Consider the following 20,076-nt stretch of genomic DNA (forward strand, 5'->3'; position numbering starts at 1 on the left):
TTTCGCACTTCCTCTCCCCACATACTGGCGCTCTCATCTTTCCCATCTCCCTCACCCGTTTCTTATTATATGGCACCGCCTCACCCTTTTCTCTCCCTCGCTCTGTCTCTTCACAGCTCCTTCCCACTCACTCGCTATATCTAGCGTCCCGGAGAGAAAGGGAAATTGGGGGAGATGTGCGCACTGGTTTCGGCTGGTTTTGCCAGTCAAAGCGAGCAGGTAGGCGAGGCCGCCGCCGCTCTTCGCGCGATTGCTTGGTAGCATGCGTGGTTGGGTGAATCCACAGGGGGGGGGGGGGGAGAGAGTGGCATCGCAGGAAGAAAACCACATTAACCATTAAACACATATCAACTTAAAGCTAATTAACCCTGACTAGGGGCCTGAGGCTACAGGAGAGAGGAGTGTGTGTGTGTGTGTGTGTGTGTGTGAGAGGAAAGGGGAGTTTGGGAGAGTAGCGGGTAAGGAGGAGAGGATGCTGGGAGTGTGGAGGATGGCTGGACTGATGAGGCAGAGGAATAAAAGATGGAGGGTAGAGGGAAAGAAGGAAAAAAAATAGTGCTCCGGAATGGACACGGCAGAATTTGACCCAAGATGCGCTCTCATTTTTCCATGAATTCATTTGTGAGTCAATGGCCATCTGTGTTTTACATTCTGCACTGGTTCAGCCCGTACCAGTGTTCCCGGGGCACAATAGGTGAGCACAATCACACTCAAAGAGCTGTGTTCAAGAGACTCCGGGCCAATTAGAGGTTTGAGTGACAGCGCAGGGGTGAGAGGAGAAGCCCGCTGTATTTCTAAGTGGGACACGTCTGGGGAATGGGCAAAAACACACGCACGCACGCACACGCACACGCACACACACACGCACACACGAGAAAGCATCCAATCACCATGTGTGCCAACGTGCAATGTGCAGCACGTTGCCGTCCTCGGCTTTAATTGATAGCTGAAAGCCCAGCGCAGCAACCAGTATTCTTCATCGTTACCTTAGCAACAGAGCAAGGACAACCTCAGAAATTAAAAAGACGAGGAATAAAGCCTCGACATGAAAAAAAAATAACTTCTGAGTCTTGGAATAAACATCCGCACATGAAGGACCAGAGTGGAGAACTATTACCAACATAATGAAGCATGTAATCGCTGATAAGCATTTAAAGGATCCAATATGGATGCACTCGGCTAAATTAATCAAGAGGCAATCACATGAGGGCCCCCCCCCCCCCTTTTTTTTGTGGAGGCGGTGCGGGAATACAAAAGCGGCGCTGGGAATTTAAAGCGTTGTGTGACTGGGAGTGAGTTTGGCAGTTGTGTTGGAACGCGGCCGTGTAGTTGTGAAGGAGAGCGGCGACAAACCCCCTCCCTTCATTTGGTCTCCACGATTGCTGGGCTGATTGCAGGGTCAAACGGCTGAAACAGTCAATTAAAAGTGTTAACTGCAGCCACAATCAGCACACGACGGCGTTTCGTCAATGCCGCTGTGCTGTATTTCTTATTGAACTGCCCACGAAAGACCTGAGAATGTCACACATATCTCATGGTTGTCTTTACTTTCCCCAGAAAATACCTCGACCCTGGTTATTTTCCCAGACAACAGAAGAGGGCAGCGTTTTCATTTATTGAATAAGTGCGAACAAAAAAAAAAAAATCAATTGCTCTTTGATTTTTTTACGAGAAGCGTTACAGCTGCCATTAGCAGAGATATTGTTTGTTGGGGATGAAACGCGGCTGCGTTCAAAACAGTCCCAATCAGAAACACATGCGACGTCAGAGTGGAAAGTACATCAGGAAACGAGGACGGGTTCAGTTTCTATATATAGCTCCGTTTCTAGAGGTGTGATGCATCTGTTATAAAGCAATAGTTAGTGAACTACAGATTTGTACACTGTTCTTTTTTTTCAAAGACAAGGGAGGTGAGCATGATGAGGTCGAGTATTTAAGTTAAAAGTAAGTCATTCTACAGACTTTTTCTTGAAGATGTCTATTCATTTAACAGAGAAATGGGGACAATTCAACTACATTTTCAACTACATTTGGGGGTGACCGTGGCGCACTGGGTTAAGAGGGTCGTCTGGGAACCGGAAGGTCAACGGTTCGATCCCCGACTGGGACGTGTCGAAGTGTACCCGATCAATACACTGAACCCCCGGCTCCCCGGGCGCCGATCAATGGCAGCCCACTGCTCCCTATATACAGCGATGGGTCAAATGCAGTCGTCAAATTTTGTGTATATGACAATAAAAATGGTTTCTTCTTCTTCATTAAAAGTGGGAACAGATCATTTCCTGAATCCTAATTTTCTAAGGTTTCCAGACCTGTGAGAGATGCATCAAAACAGTAGCATTTGGAAATGCAGGGGAATATGAATTTATTCTAGTGATGCAGAGATAAAAAAAAAAGATATGTATAGACATACAACAAATAACTGAAACTTTGCAATCTCAAAATTGCAAAAGTTATTGATACCAAATCACAGCATAGATGTTTCGATGGTGATTTTCAAGCTCTTGGTGTCTCTCGTTTAATCATTTTTAGAAAATGTTGTTAAATTTAGCACCAAACATGTGTAACAAAAAGGTTTCAACTTAAAAATTGCTGCAACAACTTATGATAAACTTCCATCATGATGATCCAAGCCGCTCTACACTCTAAACTCATTATTTGCATGGGCAAAGACAATATCTATTCCAGGTTTATGACGACTTGACACACACTGCTGAACATGAAATCATGTTAATGTTGTATATATATATATAATGTACTTATAGCAGACAAGGACTAGTGTTTAGTCCTGTACAGTGTTTACAATAATTATAACTTCTATGAAGACACACTCCACATTGCTGTTATTTTCTCATTTGTTATCCTTTTATATACCAGGATCCTGTTGTGTATGGAAGCTTAGCTGTGATAAAACAAATCATGCTTCACTGTCTGACTCATACATTCTGCTCTGACTTGTCACTGTGCAAATCCATCGCACAGAAATTCTGACTCCGCTTACATTCCTCCATTTATTTTAAGGATACCAGGGAAACCGCAAGGCTGCATTCGACTGTGATCCTTCCCCTGTCTATTGTAACGCTGTTATATACTGCCCTCTAGTGTTCCAACTAGACACGGCAACCGCTCTCTGAGAGGGACTGGACAGAGGGGGGGGGGGGCCCACTGCCATTAGTGCCATGTTGACTGAGTGAATGGCTGTTTGAGACACGGGTCGTCGGCCCCCATCTCAGCTCATTAACAGCTCTGGCATCTCTCGCTCTCTTGCTCGCTCTCTCGCGCTCTCTCTCTCTCTCTCTCTCGCTCTCGCGCTCTCTCTCGCTCTCGCTCGCTCTCGCGCTCGCTCGCTCTCGCGCTCGCTCGCTCTCGCGCTCGCTCGCTCTCGCGCTCGCTCGCTCTCGCGCTCGCTCGCTCGCTCTCGCGCTCGCTCGCTCGCTCGCTCGCTCGCTCGCTTTTATGATTTTTGAAGAATAAATACAGATCGGCCATCCTGTAACTTACAGTGATAAATGGCTGTTATAGTGGCACTGCATCGGCAACAAGAGACCGTTTCTGTCGTCTGACTCAAACAGTGTTGTGAGTAAAGTACTGAGATTGTAAAAGTACCAATACAACATTGTAGAAACTCCGTTACAACAAGTAAATGTCCTGCATTCACAATTTGAGCAGAAGTACAAAAGCCTTCTATCTGGGATCTAACTTATCAAGTATCAAAAGTATCAGTAATGATGATCTGGATTGAACCGGTTGAGCCTTTTCCTGCGTACGACGCTTTCAGGGTCAACTCTTACCCGCGACAGCTCCGACTCGGAGACGGAGCGGTGTGGCGGCGGGCGGCGCCGGTACATGGGCGGGCTGACGTCCCGGTAGCTCGGGCTGTCTTCGTCCAGCAGGGCAGCCCCCGCATCCACCGACTCCCCCTCTTCCTCCAGCTGTGACGTCATGTCCTCCGGGCACATCTGGTGGTCGATGCCATTCTGGCTCAGGTTGTAGTGAACAGCTGTGTGGGCAAGGAGGTAAAAACAATATATGACAGAATGAGCCATGGATACGGGTAGAAAAGTATATTTTCAGATAGTATGCTGAATTAGTACTTACTACCTTTTATGTATCTAGAAGCACTGTTCTAAAACTGCTAAACTCAAATGTAGTTTACTGTGGAAATGATAACATTTAAATTATTTTTCAGTACTTCAGGCTTCCAAAATAAAGCTATGAAGTGCTAAATAGATACATTTAAAAAGGATTTCTTAATTAAGGTCATATATATATATATATATATATATATATATATATATATATATATATATATATATATATATATATATATATATATATATATATATATCTCTCACATTGAATGCAGGTCCTCACATTGAATGCGATGCTGCTAAAAGTCCACTAGATGTCAGCAGATAATGGTGGCTGAGCCTCGATACAACAATAAAACCAGTGTGTTCCACAGTTAACAGTCTACAAGAACTCAAGGTATTTGACCATCAGAGGACACCAGCAATACAAATAAACACACAACTCATTTAAAGTGAGACCTGCAATTGAAAAATAGGAATCTTGAAGCAAGACTAACTTTCTACTTATTACAAATGAAAAGTTAAATTCATGACCAATAAAAAAGAAAAAACATTCCTCGCTCAATTCAACCCACTCTGGTGTTTTTTTCCTGCTGACCTGGTCAGTCTGCTGGCTTTATGGCTGTACTGTAAAGCCTCATTTCACCAGAGGTGAGTTGAGTTGTGAGGAGTTCCTCCATTTCTGTTGTGCATCCCAAAGTGAGACAATAGTGTCCACCAACATCACACTCAAAAATCAAGAGAATTTAGTTTGCACACGATCATCTTTGTGTATTTTGTCCCCATTTCGGTGTCAACACATAATTACATTACACGGCATAGTTATCAAATTCACAAATACAAATTAAATACACTTTTGTTTGCGAGTTTTCAACCATTCCCATCACAAAAGGCAGAGCTTTTGCAGCCAACGTAAGCCATAAGTAATGACTGAGCAACACAACAACAGGTTTCATCTTCAGCCAGAAGGAAGCATCTTTTTAGAGAGAGTGCAGCAGAGAAGCACAAACAACAACTGGGCCTTATTGAGAGATCAGCAGCTTTACAGCTCTAAATCTTTGTAAAACGCTTACTTGTTGCAACAAATTGGCAGTTAACTTCAAATCTCAGGCGGGCGGCTAAAGATTTAAAATCCACTGAATCAATTGAGTAGGAGTAGTTGTATTTGAGTGGAGACTATTCTATAGACTGGAGCCTTCAGGAGCGGGAGGGCAATAGTCACATCAGCAGATGCCTTTAATTCCTTCTTATAAACTCGTATGGCACTGCTTTGCCATTTCCTCCATGAGGTGATTACTTTCACTCCTCCTCCTCCTCCTCCTCCTCCTCCTCCTCCTCCTCCTCCTCCTCCTCCTCCTCCTCCTCCTCCTCCTCCTCCTCCTCCTCCTCCTCCTCCTCCTCCTCCTCCTCCTCCTCCTCCTCCTCCTCCTCCTCCTCCTCCTCCTCCTCCTCCTCCTCCTCCTCCTCCTCCTCCTCCTCCTCCTCCTCCTCCTCCTCCTCCTCCTCCTCCTCCTCCTCCTGTACAAACTGTTCTTACTTATATACTTTTCTTAGTAAGTAGAAAGGATATCCAGAATTGATGAAAACAGCACACCCCGAGGGCTTGTTTTCCAGAGTATTTAGCAGAGTAACAGTGACCAACAGGTTTGATTGTGGATCACAGATCACCATTTGAAGTCATATCACAAACACAGCACAGCGGCAGACCTGCTCCGTTCTGATCCCTGATACGAAACAGAGGTCTTGAGATGCCCCCGTTGCAAAACATAGAGCGAATATACACGAGCGGGCCATGTTTTAAACAGAGCCGACTTGAGATGCGTAGCACGAAGCGTTGCTCCCCCTCACTGCCTCTTTATTCCTCCCTCATCTCTATGGAGCTCACTCTCGCCCCTCTCCTCCTCACCCTGACTCCATTCATTAATGGTGTGCCGCAACTCTGGAGGAGAAATTAATTATACATCTTCTGCATCTAAACAATGGCACCCACCGGCGCACTAAAAGGAATAGTTGGATGGATGGACGGGTGACAAAATGATGATGGGGTTATGGAAAGTGGAGGCACACAAAAGGAAGGACAGTTGCATTTCTCTCAATCCTTTTAAAAAAGGGAGGAGGGGTGGGTGTGTAGCGGGCTGAGATCGATTTTATATATTTTTTAAACGGCAACAGTTGCTATAAATAGCACCATTACATTCTTCCCTCTCTCCTCCCTGACAAGAAGGGAGCAAGCATCGCGAGGGAAGAGAGACAGATGATGGAGGATGTCTGCCTCCTTTTTGTTTTTTTCTCTCTCAATGACATTCAGTAAAACAGGGAGGATGAAATGAATGGAAGTGCTGGAGAATAGCACCATCCCTGCACAGCCAAATACATCCTGCGATTACAGAGAGGAAGATTAATAAAGAATTGGATTAATCTTACATAACTCTCAGTCTCTCTTAATTAGTGGACATGGTTTGCGAACATGGAGGCATTACCAACCGCTCGTATTTGAGAAACACCGGCAGACGGGAACATTGTGTCCCCACGTAGTCAGGATATACTGCTGAATCATTTTTATCTTGTAACGTTAGGCTGGGGTTCTGGACCAGATGAGTTACGGGACTTTCTGTGCTACGCCAGCTCCCACCCAATGAATACTGAGTGTGAAAGGTGTTGTTTTCTTTTTACCTTTATTTAGCTCTGCTGTGATGTGCAATACTCTTATTGTTGAGGAAAGTCCTGTTCGGACTTACAAAATATTCCAAGTACCTCAAAATTGTACTTCAGGCGAGTACTAGATTGGGATGTCAGGAAACCAGAAATGCAGTTGTCGAAATACCAGTGAAATTCCACAATTCTTGATAACCAATTTCATACAATGAAAAAAACCCAATAAATCTCATGTACTTCAACACACTCCTCTATTAGCGTTTGCATACAGGTTTTTGCAAACATATTATGAATCTCTAGCGATGGGCCTCAAGCTTTTGCCAAAAACCAAACTTCACAAGATTGCATTCAAACATATAGCCTTACTAGTATTTCTTTTCTTGAGACATTCCAAAAGTTTGCTTAAAATTCAAATGACAACTGAATGGAAACTTGGGCCAATGTTGCATTATCGGGGGACAATTTCCATCGTCTCCGGGATGACGGTATACGTGAGCCTAAAGTCCCGAGCCCCGATACATGATTAAAACGGAGCGGTGGAATGTTCAGAATTTTTAGCATCGACTTGGTGCTGAAGTCTCGGTTCATGCGACATCGGTTGTACTAGAGTAAATGTATTTAGTTACTTTCCACCACTGACCACAGAAAACCAAACCCTTATTATTGATGAAACATAAGGTCAATATTAAGATATCATAGTTTAACAATTAAGTCGTGACTGGTTTAATGCGATTATATTGAGAATTGAAGACATTTTTAGGATCTGCAGACTGCTCACTATGTTAGTTGTGTAACATGATTGCAGCCTGACATTCACCTTTGCTCTGTCACTTAAAAAATGTTAGCTGTGAGCTTTCAATAATCATATATTATATTAAATGAGCACTACAAGTCTATAGTATAAAATTGCAGAAACCCAGCTGGGAGAGAAACCTTTGAAACCGGAGCAATGGGAGCAGCCAAGTGCTGTTTCTTTCCTGCGCTACCTCCTGAGCCCGTGTTTCACAGAGCGAGCTGGTTCAAAGTGAAACCACTAGCGGGTCCATAATGAAAAGTGACGTTTGCTCTGTGTGGGCGCTCAGGCTCATAGTTATCTCTTCCTCTCTGGCTGACTCTCAAAGTGGAGCAGAATGAATTGTTTGCGAATAGAATCCACGGTGTGACCCAGAAACCAAGCCTGGGGGAAGCAGCCAGGGTAAGCCGGGCCAGATGACTGCGGAGACCGTACCAAGTCTGCACCGCAGCCGTGCCGCCTTTGTTCTTTTGCCTGACTTCCAGCGACGTTTAGCAGAAAGGTGAAGCCAATCCCAATCCGCTAATGGGCATGTAAGGACGTGGGCGCATGAGTTCCCATAACCAAAGCTGTTCCAGCTGACACTTGTTTTTGAATTTGAAGAGCTGGCCTTGGCACCAGAACTGGCAGGATCTCCGCAAAATGACATTTCAGTCACCCGCGCAGCTGCTTCTCTTTTTATATGTCAACAGTGGCTTGGAGCTAAATCTGAAATTAGTCCCAACACAAAAAATAACTAAGCGGTTCAGGGAATGAATGTGTGGATTGGCACTTTTTATTTGTCACAGAGTCGGTCAGCTTTCTCCATCCGTCATCTCGCTCCAATCAGCTCACGCATGCATCCGCAACGATTTACATGCACTTTGTACACCGTGCACAGACGCAGGCAAAGACGCTGTGAAACTTGCCACCCTAACACTGAAGGCGTTGCCGATTCTCACCCAGTCTGCTCTGAGAAAGTGAGCACACCTAGCAGCAGATCTACTCGGGGTGTCAACGGAGTCCGCCCCCCGCTCTCCATAATTAGAACTAAATGTGCGAGGGAGAGTGCGTCTGCTCATCTGTCTGCCCTGAGGACCCTGCACAGAGTATCGCCATCAGTGGGGGGGGGGGGGGGGGGGACAGAAGACACAGTTACACGCTTACCAGAGTACTGATTAGAAATGATATTGCTAATCTCACAGCATTTCATAAGAAATGTTTAATTAAGTCTGCTTGTGTTTAGAAAACATTCAACATTTGGGAAATGTGTCTTCTGTTGCTATATTCATTCCTTAAGTAAAAAATAAATAAAAAATCTAATATTTGTGTCACAAATGCCACTTAGAGCTACTTGATTTGCGGGACTTTTTCAGTACGAAAGCAGTTGTCCTTAATCACACCTGAAGCTGCCATTTACACCCTTCTTGTATCAGCTAATGAGCAGCTCCACTGGAGCAAATAAGAGTTACTAGCGTTGCTCAACGGCACCTGCAGCAACCGTCTCTGCTGTCCTTGAGTTGAAGTGGAGCTGCAGACACAAAAGGCAGAATTAAACTCAACGTTATGTTGCGCTCGGAGAGAAAGGCTGCGTACAAATTGAGCGGCTTCCATGCCGTGTCAGTGTCCCTACAACGTGTTGCAGCAATCTGAAGATTACTAAGAGTGTCAGACAGAATGGGTGTCGCTGCTGTCAGAGGAACGAGAGCGCATGATTATGTAACGTATTCCACTTTAAGCCTCGCAAGGTTTTAGGTGTCTCTGCTTCAAACACTGAAATAAGTAGGGCATCCGTTACCCTGACGGATCCACGGGTCATTAATACAGCCTCCGTTTATGGCTTTTTAAAATTCATGAGCCGGCGCTGCGGGCCTGTTCAAGAGGCGATGGTGATCTCAGGTATCATTCACTGTTAATCAGTGGGTCGACTCTGATGTCGCTGGTTTTTAAAGCAGAGATTTGAATCAATTGGTTGGACGCTTCATTAGTTGGCTAAAAGTTGAAACGGCCCCCAGTCGTGGCTGAGGGTTGATTACATATGTCCAGTTACAGTACATGTTGGACATCTAACTGCACTTCTTTTGCAGAGTGTTAACGTGCATGCTGTCACACGGGAAACTCGACACCGGCCAAGCCGGCTAACTTCCTGTTTAGCACTACGCTAACTGGAATAGGGACACAATAATTCAATGGCGCAGACTTTCTAAATGTTATCGGACAGAATTGACTAAATTGTGACAGAGAGCTGCGCTGTAGTTTTTGTATAGCCCAAGTACGGCCAAAACATTTTTTATTTTTAAAAAGGGTCTCCACAATTCAGTACAATGTAGTTCAGTCTTTTCACAAATTAAAAAAATATATTTATTTTTTACTTGTATCATGTGTTTAGAAAAATAAATGTCAGATTTGACTTTGACTGTCAGCTACATCTTACAGCCTCTAGGTCTGTGCAACAAGCCTTAAACTCACCGTTGCATAAGCGTAGCCTGGTAATACACGTGTAATGAGCCATTACTAACAGCACATGGCATCTGGAGGAATTCTTGTCAAGGTCCTTTTAAGCTTACTGGCTTAAGTGCACTCGTTAATGCATACGAGAGCCTGCACGAGCATCTCACTATAGTCTGAGCTGACAGAGCAGAGATTCAAGGAAAACCTGCACAATCACTGGATGCTTAAAACACAATCAACCATGCAAGCGCCCGCGTTCACTTGCCTGAAGCCTGAAGTTACCATTTTTGGCCTTCAACTCTTCTGCGCTCATTAGGTTATCTTATCTGTTCATATGTCTGCCGCTGAGACAAAGAGGAATGGCTGCACGGCTAACTATCAAATTGAAGTCATGTAACGTTATCCGGCCAGCTCGACTCTCTGCAGGGGCTCTTAATTCACCCTGACATCCTATCAAAAGTCAACTGTGCTGCAACTTCAGAGACTGCCCTCTCCGACCCGCGGGGCTCGATGGGCTGTGATTGGTCGGTTCTGTGTCACGGAGGCGCAGATGTGCTCGGCTTTGAACATTTCTCAGCTGCAGAGAGTGAGGGAGGAATATAAAAAAATAAATAAATAAATAAAAGAAAGTTGTGGGGAGGGATATATTGTGAGAAAGACAGAGACCAATGAGTCAGTGAGACGACGACAGAGCGAAATGACCCACTTTGCTGCACAAACGCATGTGAGCTAAATATAATCGGCCGTTCACCGTGAAGCATGCATCCCAGGCATAAAGCTTTTAACGTGCTCTGCTTCAAAGGCAGACGGTGAAGAGGCGACAAAAAATAGATTGTCTTCATTTAGAGCCGAGTAGCATCTATAAATATTTGATAAGAGCCGGGAACCGCTGGAGAGTTGAGTTTATTTCTCTGGGACAGTGCATGCATTACCGACAACTGCAGACTCATTTTCACAACCACGTGTTCTTTATTCGCTAAACTTCAATTCCATATGCATTGTCTTGTTTTTTACAGTGATCAGACCAGAGTATCCCAATGTCAGCGCCGCATGGAGAAAAAGAACTGCCGTATCAGCATTAAGGCATGGCACGAATAAAGTTGAAAATATGTTCTTCTGTGTCGTGTGAGGATGAAACAAGATCCAATGTCACGGCGACAGCCAGTTCCAAATGCTTTTTAATAAGATAGTAGTAATACTGGCAATTTATACAGTAGAACAGGGACATTTCCCTTCGCATAAGCTGCTCAACAATGCATTTCCAGTCAAACATCAATAAAGTCTTTAAATATAGTAAGAAAAATTTTATATTATAGTGTATCATCACATCCATATTGATCGTTAAGTCTGCCTAGAAATTTGGATCCGGCCCTCATTCCCCGGCCAGATCGTCTGCTCAGCTTTGGCCGTCCAGCCGTCTCGTTCCCTGCCTCACTTGTTGTGACCTTCTGCCCGTCTGCCGCTGCATCCTGTTTTTGTTTCGACCATCAACACAGTAATCTCTGCTTCTGCCCGCCGAGTCTCATGCATTTGAGTCCTCGGTGTTTCAACATCACAGGCGATGCGCTCAATATATGAACGATGCGAAGACGCCTTTACTGCTTTGTGAATACGCTCAGTGTTTTCTTTTTGCAGTCAACAGAAGAACCAAACATCCCCCTAATGTTTGCTGCAGATTTCATTGTCTCTGAGCTCATTGGAGCCCCTCACATTGTTTTTCTTCAAGTACTGATTCAATTTGTCCTGCTGTAATAATTAGCTCTGCTGCCACCCGCCCCTCCTCGAACACATGCAATGGAACAATTACAAATAATTGTTTTTCGGTCTGCACTTTTAAAGTATTCCCAGACCGCCAGCTGTCAGTGGTGGCCGACTTTTCCCTCATAGAACCAACACGTATTTAAAGCGTTACTGTCGTCTGTGTGTCCCACCTTTGAAAATGATGTCAAAGGCATCAACTCTTGCAGCCCTGCTACACAACGCCAGTTTTCCCCCGATATTGACTCCCACCCATCTGTGCCCACTCGGGGACACACAGACTGCCTCGAACTTCAGCGAGCAGGAACAGAGCCCAGAGAACCTCGTGGTCTTCAGGGTCACGCTGCCAAGTTTCTCGACACAACGGGGGTGCCAAATGCCGCAGGGCATTTCACGGGAAAAAAAACAGAGGTCGTCGTTTGCGAGGGAGAAGAAGGCTTGGAAGCGCTTTACAACGGTGAAGCGATCGATGAAACGACTGGGAAATTATGCAACGTACGTCTCTTCCCCCACAGTTTAATTTGTCTCATGCTCATACGTCAAGAAAGTCGACAAAGATACCGTGTACGGAATATCTTGTTCAGTCCTGTGCCACATGCTGTCAACGAGTAAAAAAAAGAAAGTCCTATACAGAGGTCGGACGCTGCAGGGCCTTTGCTTGTAACAAAGGCAACACAACTCCACTCTCATCCTTTTTGCCTTCGCTAATCCTCATATTCCTCAGATCTAAATGTGGAAAATCTGCACCTTTTCCCTCTTTGATCGCTGTGAATCCGGCTCAGTGTGTGCCAAGTGCAAAAAAAACGGCAAATGGCTTACGATTGAAGTTGATTGAGCCGTACCACAGAGCATCCCGAGGCTACAGGTGACACTAACACAGTGAGTGAGAGGTGATGTGAATGTGAAAATACAAATTGGAACACCGCGCCGCTTTTAAATTGAATGAATCTCCTCCACTCGTAGCTGCGCTATATAGCGGGGCTGTGGTTATGTCAGCTAACTTTTCTTTTGAATCCTAAAAATGTAGTTCTGCTCAGTGTCAGTTACATCCAACTTACTTGGACTGGCCCCTTCTGTAGTTTATGGTACAGTATCGACATCGTTATCGGTCTCCTTTGAAGAATGAGGAATAGTTTTGGAATCGGAATTTTGTGAAATAAGTTAATTCCCTTTCTTACTAAGAGTTAGGTGAGAAGTTTGATACCACTCTCATGTCTGTACTCTAAATATGAAGCTGAACCCACACATCACATGTTTAAGGGGCGCTACTTGTATCCCCTTGTTTGCACACTTGTGTGCACAGTTCCCAAAATGTCACACTGTTGATTAATCTATCAATTACATTCTTGATTAAAGCAACTCATCATTTGGTCCGTTTCTAATTTCCGAGAGCTCAGAGTGCCGTCTTCAAATCTCTTGCTTTGTCCCAACCTGACCCGCAGGATGGTTTCATCTGAGAAGCCGTCGTTGGAAACTGGTTAGAAAAGGTCAGGCACTTAAAAAAAAAAAAAGATGCTTGTATGGATGGACGATTGGATGAATCATCTGTCAAGCTGACGCTTGCGGAAGCCAGTCAGGAGGAGAGCGAAAACATCTTTTCCATCGAGGAAAGCCTTCAGCACTCAGGCCAGGGACAGCTCTGACAGAACTGTAATGAGTAAACCTTTGACATTTGTTAGACAGATTCTCTCCAGGTACAAGTTAGGAGATGCAAGTCTGTTGATGAAAGTCGAATATGTGAATGCTGACATTGCTACAGGACAACTCTGTGCCCACTACTACTTCTCTTCTCATTTTATTCTCTATTTTTATTTTCTGCTTTGCTCTCGTTCTAAATTCCAGGCGGCAGCACTTTAGAACGGTGCATCAATGATGGCTGTAGGTCCACCCGAGGGATGATTACACAACACCACTCTCCTATGACATTTGCTGCATCTTCTGTCATCTTAATCCCATTCCTGCAGAGTAAGGTTGGTAAAGATGCCCCCTCCTCACCGTAGCAACTCCTGATTAGCCTGACTAAGATGTAATCCTATTCCACCGACGCGAATAAGCACGTCTATTCTGCTAATTCTATTCCTGGGCCGGATCCCGGGGACGGAGTTTTCTGAATGGGTGCACAGGCATGCAGAGCAGGGCAGGACGTATCAAGGAGGCAAGAGAGGACGAGTGAAATGCACAACTTCTGCCACAGGGGTAAACACCGACACGGGGTCCAGTTCTTAGCTCTTTTCTATATGCGCGTGTATCTAGCCGCATAAACACATGCTTCTGTTGCATGTTTATGTGAAACCCTGCTCTTCATTATGGCCCTAAAGACACGTAGCCTTTCATATCCAGTCTAATATGACATGAATTCAGACTGAAAATAACACTGCATGCTGGTGAACGGGTGGTTAAGACGCACACCACACAAACACAAAGTGCTGGTCTCATTCCACCAGAGGCCTTTGTCACATGTCCCTCTCTCTTTCCCCTTCTGTCCCGCTTGTCTCCATGCGGACAAGAGTCCAATAAATCCAAAACAGACCTCAAATAGCAGCGTGTTATACAAATGGGGTATGTTGCTACAGGTGCCCATGAACATAATTGTACTCCTTTGAGGCAACTCTGGAACGTTTCAACATCACAGCAGCAGTAATTCGCTCCTCTGTCCAGACATTCTCCAAGTAAACAGTAGAATTAACATTACGCTGCGCTTCTCGTGTTACAAGGTACTTGCAATGTGTGTTTAAGTGATTGTCCCACCAAGTGCACTGCCAGATGGCGATGCCAGCGCGGTGGAATGGATGAGGACAGTACTTCTTTGACACGATGTCTGAACTCGTATGTGTGGAGAAATCGAAAAGTTGGAGCGCTCTTTTGCTCTGCTGTCCAAATCTATCGTTTAGACGAAACCACGCCCACTTCCATATGACAAAGCCTTAACTGCTGCCTTACCATTGAAACTGCTCTCACGGGAAATATGCCAGTTAATATAGCTTGGAAAATAGTGATATGGTGCATTGAATATGATGAATTTATTGTTTAACAGACCACAAATGAGACAAGAATTAGCTAGCTAGTGCAGCCCTCTCTGCCTTCGAGGGTGGCCGATCAGAACAGCCATTAACACTTGGTACACGCCAGGTATTTTGTAGTACATACCAGCCTTCAGTCAATATTGGTAGAGCCAAATACAGCATCGGACATTATGTCATCGATATTAGCCGTTATGAGGCAACAGTACTTGAGACTATAAACGTCTCCAACTGTGCTGAGGACAAAGCTCCGTCACCAGGAGCCTTTGTCAAGTATGTATAGTGCAACTGCTGGGTAAGGGGGGCTTGACCAAGCCACGCGCCTTCACTTACCGATGACGTAATCCGAATGAAAAGAGATTTACCGCACGACATGATGCAACAATCCCCAAGACTCTTGTGTCACACCTCTTGCAGGCAGAGAGACATGAGTCAGGGAGAGGCACACATTTTCTGACACGCCAGCACAACACTTTCTTCAAGCATTTCATTTACGGGCCAGACTTCAAAAAGAATATGCAATTTGGTATTCATTTTTACACAAGTAGAAAAAAGATGCATGCACAAAGAAGCAAAAAACGGATTGCTGTAGAGTTTGAACTAAAAACAGCTTTCGGGAAAGTATCGTCAGTACAGAGCTTTGTGGATATTTGTGGACTTTTTTTGCCGTCTCGCACAAATGGAAAACAGCTAAGTGAAAGTGCCCTCCAAAATAACGCTCAAATGGCGGCAGGCACTCCAAAGTGCTAGTTTCTCAAAGAGCTTGTCGTCTTCTCATGTGGTATGAATTCTTAAATACTTGACCTATATTCTCTTGTCTTAGAGGGGTTGGTGGAGCACTGGAACAGGAAACGGTGACACTGCAGAGTTGTTATGATTTCTCTCAAACGTCACATCTTGTATTAAAAGACATGGTGCTGCCGGCAGCTGTGACGAATCCACTGGGAGAGCTTTGCTTGTAGTGCAGAGAAACAAACACGACCGGTTTTAATTACAGATTCATTTAAAAAGAAAAAATTAAACAGGACTTTTAAGTTAACTGTGGCAAATTGTTCAGCAGTCCTGATATGCATGCCGACTTTGGTGAGTTTTCGGATGTGATAAAGCCCCAAAAAAAAGACTATTCATTCGAGAGAATAATAATAATAATAATAATAATAATAATAATAATAATAATAATAATAATTCCTACAGTTTCAATAGGGACCTCGCGGCCCTACGTCGGTGCTCGGGCCCTAATTAGACAAATTGTCTCAATGTGATTTGAAGTTCGCTCATGAATGAGATTTTGAAGGACTTTCATTTTGAAATGCTACATCAGAATTTCCTGGTTCTCTCTGAGTGACACCTTGAGGTGGTCGGCTATTAACCTGAATTCAAATGATTTTGCAACTATGCACCATTTACTCTAAAATCTAATCTGAAATTATATGCAGCGACGTACGGGCCCTGGCACCTTCCCGCGTCTCGGGGGTACTGGCTGGACGCCGGCAGACGCGGCCGCAAAGGTCTTTGACCTTCAGACAACGCATCTCGGAGTTCAACGTATTTTTCCAGCGTGGTTTTGAAGTTATGAGTGTTGAAAAACGAAGCCACGCCTTATGAAGTTCATTGGTCCATATCTTCTAAACGTAATGAGATATCAAACATCTTTTGATAACATTTTATTATATAGATCCAATACTGATCCACAGCAAATTTAGTAGCAATCGGACTCAGCGTGTAGGTTGCAAAAATGGGTTTTTCACAAAATTCAAAATGACGGCAAGTGTTGGTAGGCGGAGCGTAGGGGTCCAAGAGGCTCATTTGGTTGCATGCCTGTGTACAATTTCAAGTTAATTGGACATACGGGATGAGGGCACGGACTCTCATAACTCATCTCTCTCATTGACACAAGTCAGTGACTCACCACTGAGTGCACCGGGTCGTCCTATAGCTCCTTGAGCTGCTGAAGTCACAAATTGTATTGCGCGTGCAGTCCACGCTTTGTGTTTGCATTTCCCGCAGCGATGACAAAAGAGACAAAGCTTTCAATAATCGTGTTCTTCTGGTAAAATGGCATCTTTGCATTACACTTCATCAGCTATCTTACAGTAATAGTTTGGAGATTATTCTGTATGAGACATAAATAAGGGAAAATGATTAAAGTCTGATCATAATTATGGAATCGTATGGGCGTGGAGAGGATAAAGTATGTCTATCCTTAACTATATATAAAAGATCATTTTTATTTATTGGTGTTAGCCTTGATGTAAAAAAAAAAAAAGGGATGAAGCTGGATAACAGATAAACCATTCGGCTCTGGGAACAAAGAGTGCATCTGCAGCAGCCGCCTTCCCATTTTTCTGGGCTGTGAAAGACAAATCTCAAGAGATGCATGAATGAAACCATAAAGAGGGACGGCTGTGTTATAGATGCTGCTGCTGTGCTCACGCTGTACGTCATTAAAGATGCATTTCAAGCTTTGACACAGGTGGCAATATCTTTTTACACCTGCAGGTCAGCTGTCAGCACCATGAATAAGCAACACAAGACATCTCTTGATCTCCTAAAAAAAAAGGGCCAAATAGGCACGTTGTTGTTGAAGTTAGAGACATCCGTGGGGTTATTCGAAATGTCTTATCAAGAGATGATCATCTCTTGATAAGACATTTCGAATAACTTGATCTGCAGGAGTGCCACAGTCTCATACCAATCATACCTAGTCTTCCTCCTCCACCAACATACCTCTCATTGGATTCTGGATCCACAAGATGCCCCCGATAAGGTGAGGGGACTGGCCGAGCATCCCGTGTCACTGTCGGTCACTTTTCTCACCTCTTTACCGTGCGTGAGCCAGAGCCAAACCGCCTTCCTATACCGCCTGAACCGTTTTCCCGACAATCACGGGGAGAAGCGGGTGACTTCCCCGGTCCACATGTCACACCACCTGCTGCCAGATGAGCAGCCTCAACCAGAGACCGGCGTTGTGGAACGAGGCTGAGCGCGCGCGAAATGATATATGGATATTATCTAAGATAAGTTCTCAGAAAGAAAAAAAAGAGTCCGGGATGTTAATTTCGGCGACACTGCGGAGCTCCGAAGAACACAGAGACAGACAGAGCCAGAGAGAGCACGGCGCGCCCGGACACAGTTATGCAAGAGAAGTGGACGCTCCACGGTCGCAGACCTGTTAACCAGTGCATGCGAGCCTGTGTGACGTCACAGTGAATACCAAGCGGTGCATCGTTTCCACCGTGCAGTGAAACAACAACAGTAGAAGATGACTGGGACGTAATGCGGAGCGAGCAGAGGCTGTAACATCACATGTTGTCACAGGTGAACCCGACTGCGTGTGGGCTGTAAGCCGTGCACACACCTGCTATCATCACGGCAACTCCAACTAATGTCTGCATCTTTAACACAACACAACACAGCAATGGAAGTGCCGTCGCGTACGGCGCGAGGCGAGGAGCCTTACCTTCGACGGCCATAGCGCTACTCCTCAGATGTGAGCATCACTCGCGAGGGGAGCAGGCGAAAATGTAAAAGTCAACGCTGCCTCTCGTATCGCACCTTGTTCGGCGTGTTGTCACTTGGCTGCGGGCGAGCCGGAGCTCACAGCTGCTCCCGCGCCTCAAAGGATGCCGGGAAGTGTAGGCTCAGCGCTTTCTGGGGATACGAGCGGAAAGAGAGTTTCGTCAGTATTTGCAAAGAAGGCAGTTTGAAGGCACCTCCCTCTCCCACTGTCTGTGTGTGTGTGTGTGTGTGTGCGCGCGGGTGTGTGTTTGCACGCGCGAGCACGCTCATGGAAAGTCACCAAGCACACAAATATTCCTATAAGTAAGGCACAGGGATGGCAAAAAGATTACTTTACTGAAATAATAGTAACGTTCCTTTGACCAAATTTTACTTAAACTAAAAGTAAAATGACTTGTGTAAAGTCTTCACTGTGTTACGTTTTTAAAGAAGACATGTAATCTTTAAAATACAGTGCATAAACATTTCAATGTGTAAGCTAAACATCACACTATTGAGCCTGTATGTCCAAACCAACCGTATATTTCTAAAGAGGGCACTTTGCAGCCTGTGCATGCAACGGATTATCAATTATACAACCATCCCCCTCAGTGTAGCCTGACGAAACTTATTTAGAAAAGAAGGGGGAAGAAACAGACAATTAAACAAAAATGACTGACAATCTTAGTGTCTTAGTGATCAACACAGTGGGTACAACATACATTGAATAGCCTGAATAGCAGAAGAAATGTAAAGTTAGGGGGCTTCCACACTTTCCACTCACCACCCTTGCACGGACCACATTCTACCTTCATTTGGATCTCAACCTACAGACCTTTAATGTTTTATGATTGCGTCTTGCATGGTTGTGACGCTCGTGGTGTTAAAAGCAGAATTATAAACACCTGGCACTACTGAAAACTGCCTTTGAGGAAGTTCTTTCCTACAGTAGGTGTCACCAGGACCACATTTAGCCACGATGGCAAAGGTCACCTTGCCTAAACAGCCACCAAGAAGTGACATGGAGCTGTTTAAACAATATAAAACCCCACAGCGGCTGCAGCCACAGACACACATTTAAAAGCAAAGGAGAGACCGCACACATTTTTCACATCTTGCAGTGCGCAGTTCATTCTCAAAGCATAATATAACCAGTCCACTTACTGTAGTCTCTCTGTCCCACTACAGTAAGTCCACTTAATGTAGTCTCTCTGTCCCACTATAACCAGTCCACTTACTGTAGTCTCTCTGTCCCACTACAGTAAGTTCACTTACTGTAGTCTCTCCCTGTCCCACTATAACCAGTCCACTCACTGTATTCTCTCTGTCCCACTACAGTAAGTTCACTTACTGTAGTCTCTCCCTGTCCCACTATAACCAGTCCACTTACTGTATTCTCTCTGTCCCTCTATAACCAGTCCACTTACTGTATTCTCTCTGTCCCTCTATAACCAGTCCACTTACTGTATTCTCTCTGTCCCTCTATAACCAGTCCACTTACTGTATTCTCTCTGTCCCTCTATAACCAGTCCACTTACTGTAGTCTCTCTGTCCCACTACAGTAAGTTCACTTACTGTAGTCTCTCCCTGTCCCACTATAACCAGTCCACTTACTGTATTATCTCTGTCCCTCTATAACCAGTCCACTTACTGTCTTCTCTCTGTCCCTCTATAACCAGTCCACTTACTGTAGTCTCTCTGTCCCACTACAGTAAGTCCACTTACTGTAGTCTCTCAGTCCCACTACAGTAAGTCCACTTACTGTAGTCTCTCTGTCCCACTACAGTAAGTCCACTTACTGTAGTCTCTCCCTGTCCTTCTATAACCAGTC

General features: G+C 44.8%; 1 protein-coding gene across 1 annotated transcript in view; it reads right to left on the reverse strand.

The window, feature by feature from the left end:
* The window catches only part of samd12 (sterile alpha motif domain containing 12), a 94,121-nt gene extending 75,780 nt beyond the window's left edge, over positions 1-18,341 (reverse strand). Inside the window, exons 1-2 of the mRNA XM_079288691.1 lie at positions 18,208-18,341; positions 3,792-4,000 (exon numbers count right to left, since the gene is read on the reverse strand). Of these exons, the coding sequence (XP_079144817.1) occupies positions 3,792-4,000; positions 18,208-18,220 (222 nt within the window). The 5' untranslated portion in view covers positions 18,221-18,341. The remainder of the gene's footprint in view (positions 1-3,791; positions 4,001-18,207) is intronic.
* Between the last annotated feature and the right edge of the window lie 1,735 nt (positions 18,342-20,076).

Source organism: Melanostigma gelatinosum (assembly GCF_949748355.1).
Source record: "Melanostigma gelatinosum genome assembly, chromosome: 17".
Taxonomy (NCBI): domain Eukaryota; kingdom Metazoa; phylum Chordata; class Actinopteri; order Perciformes; family Zoarcidae; genus Melanostigma; species Melanostigma gelatinosum.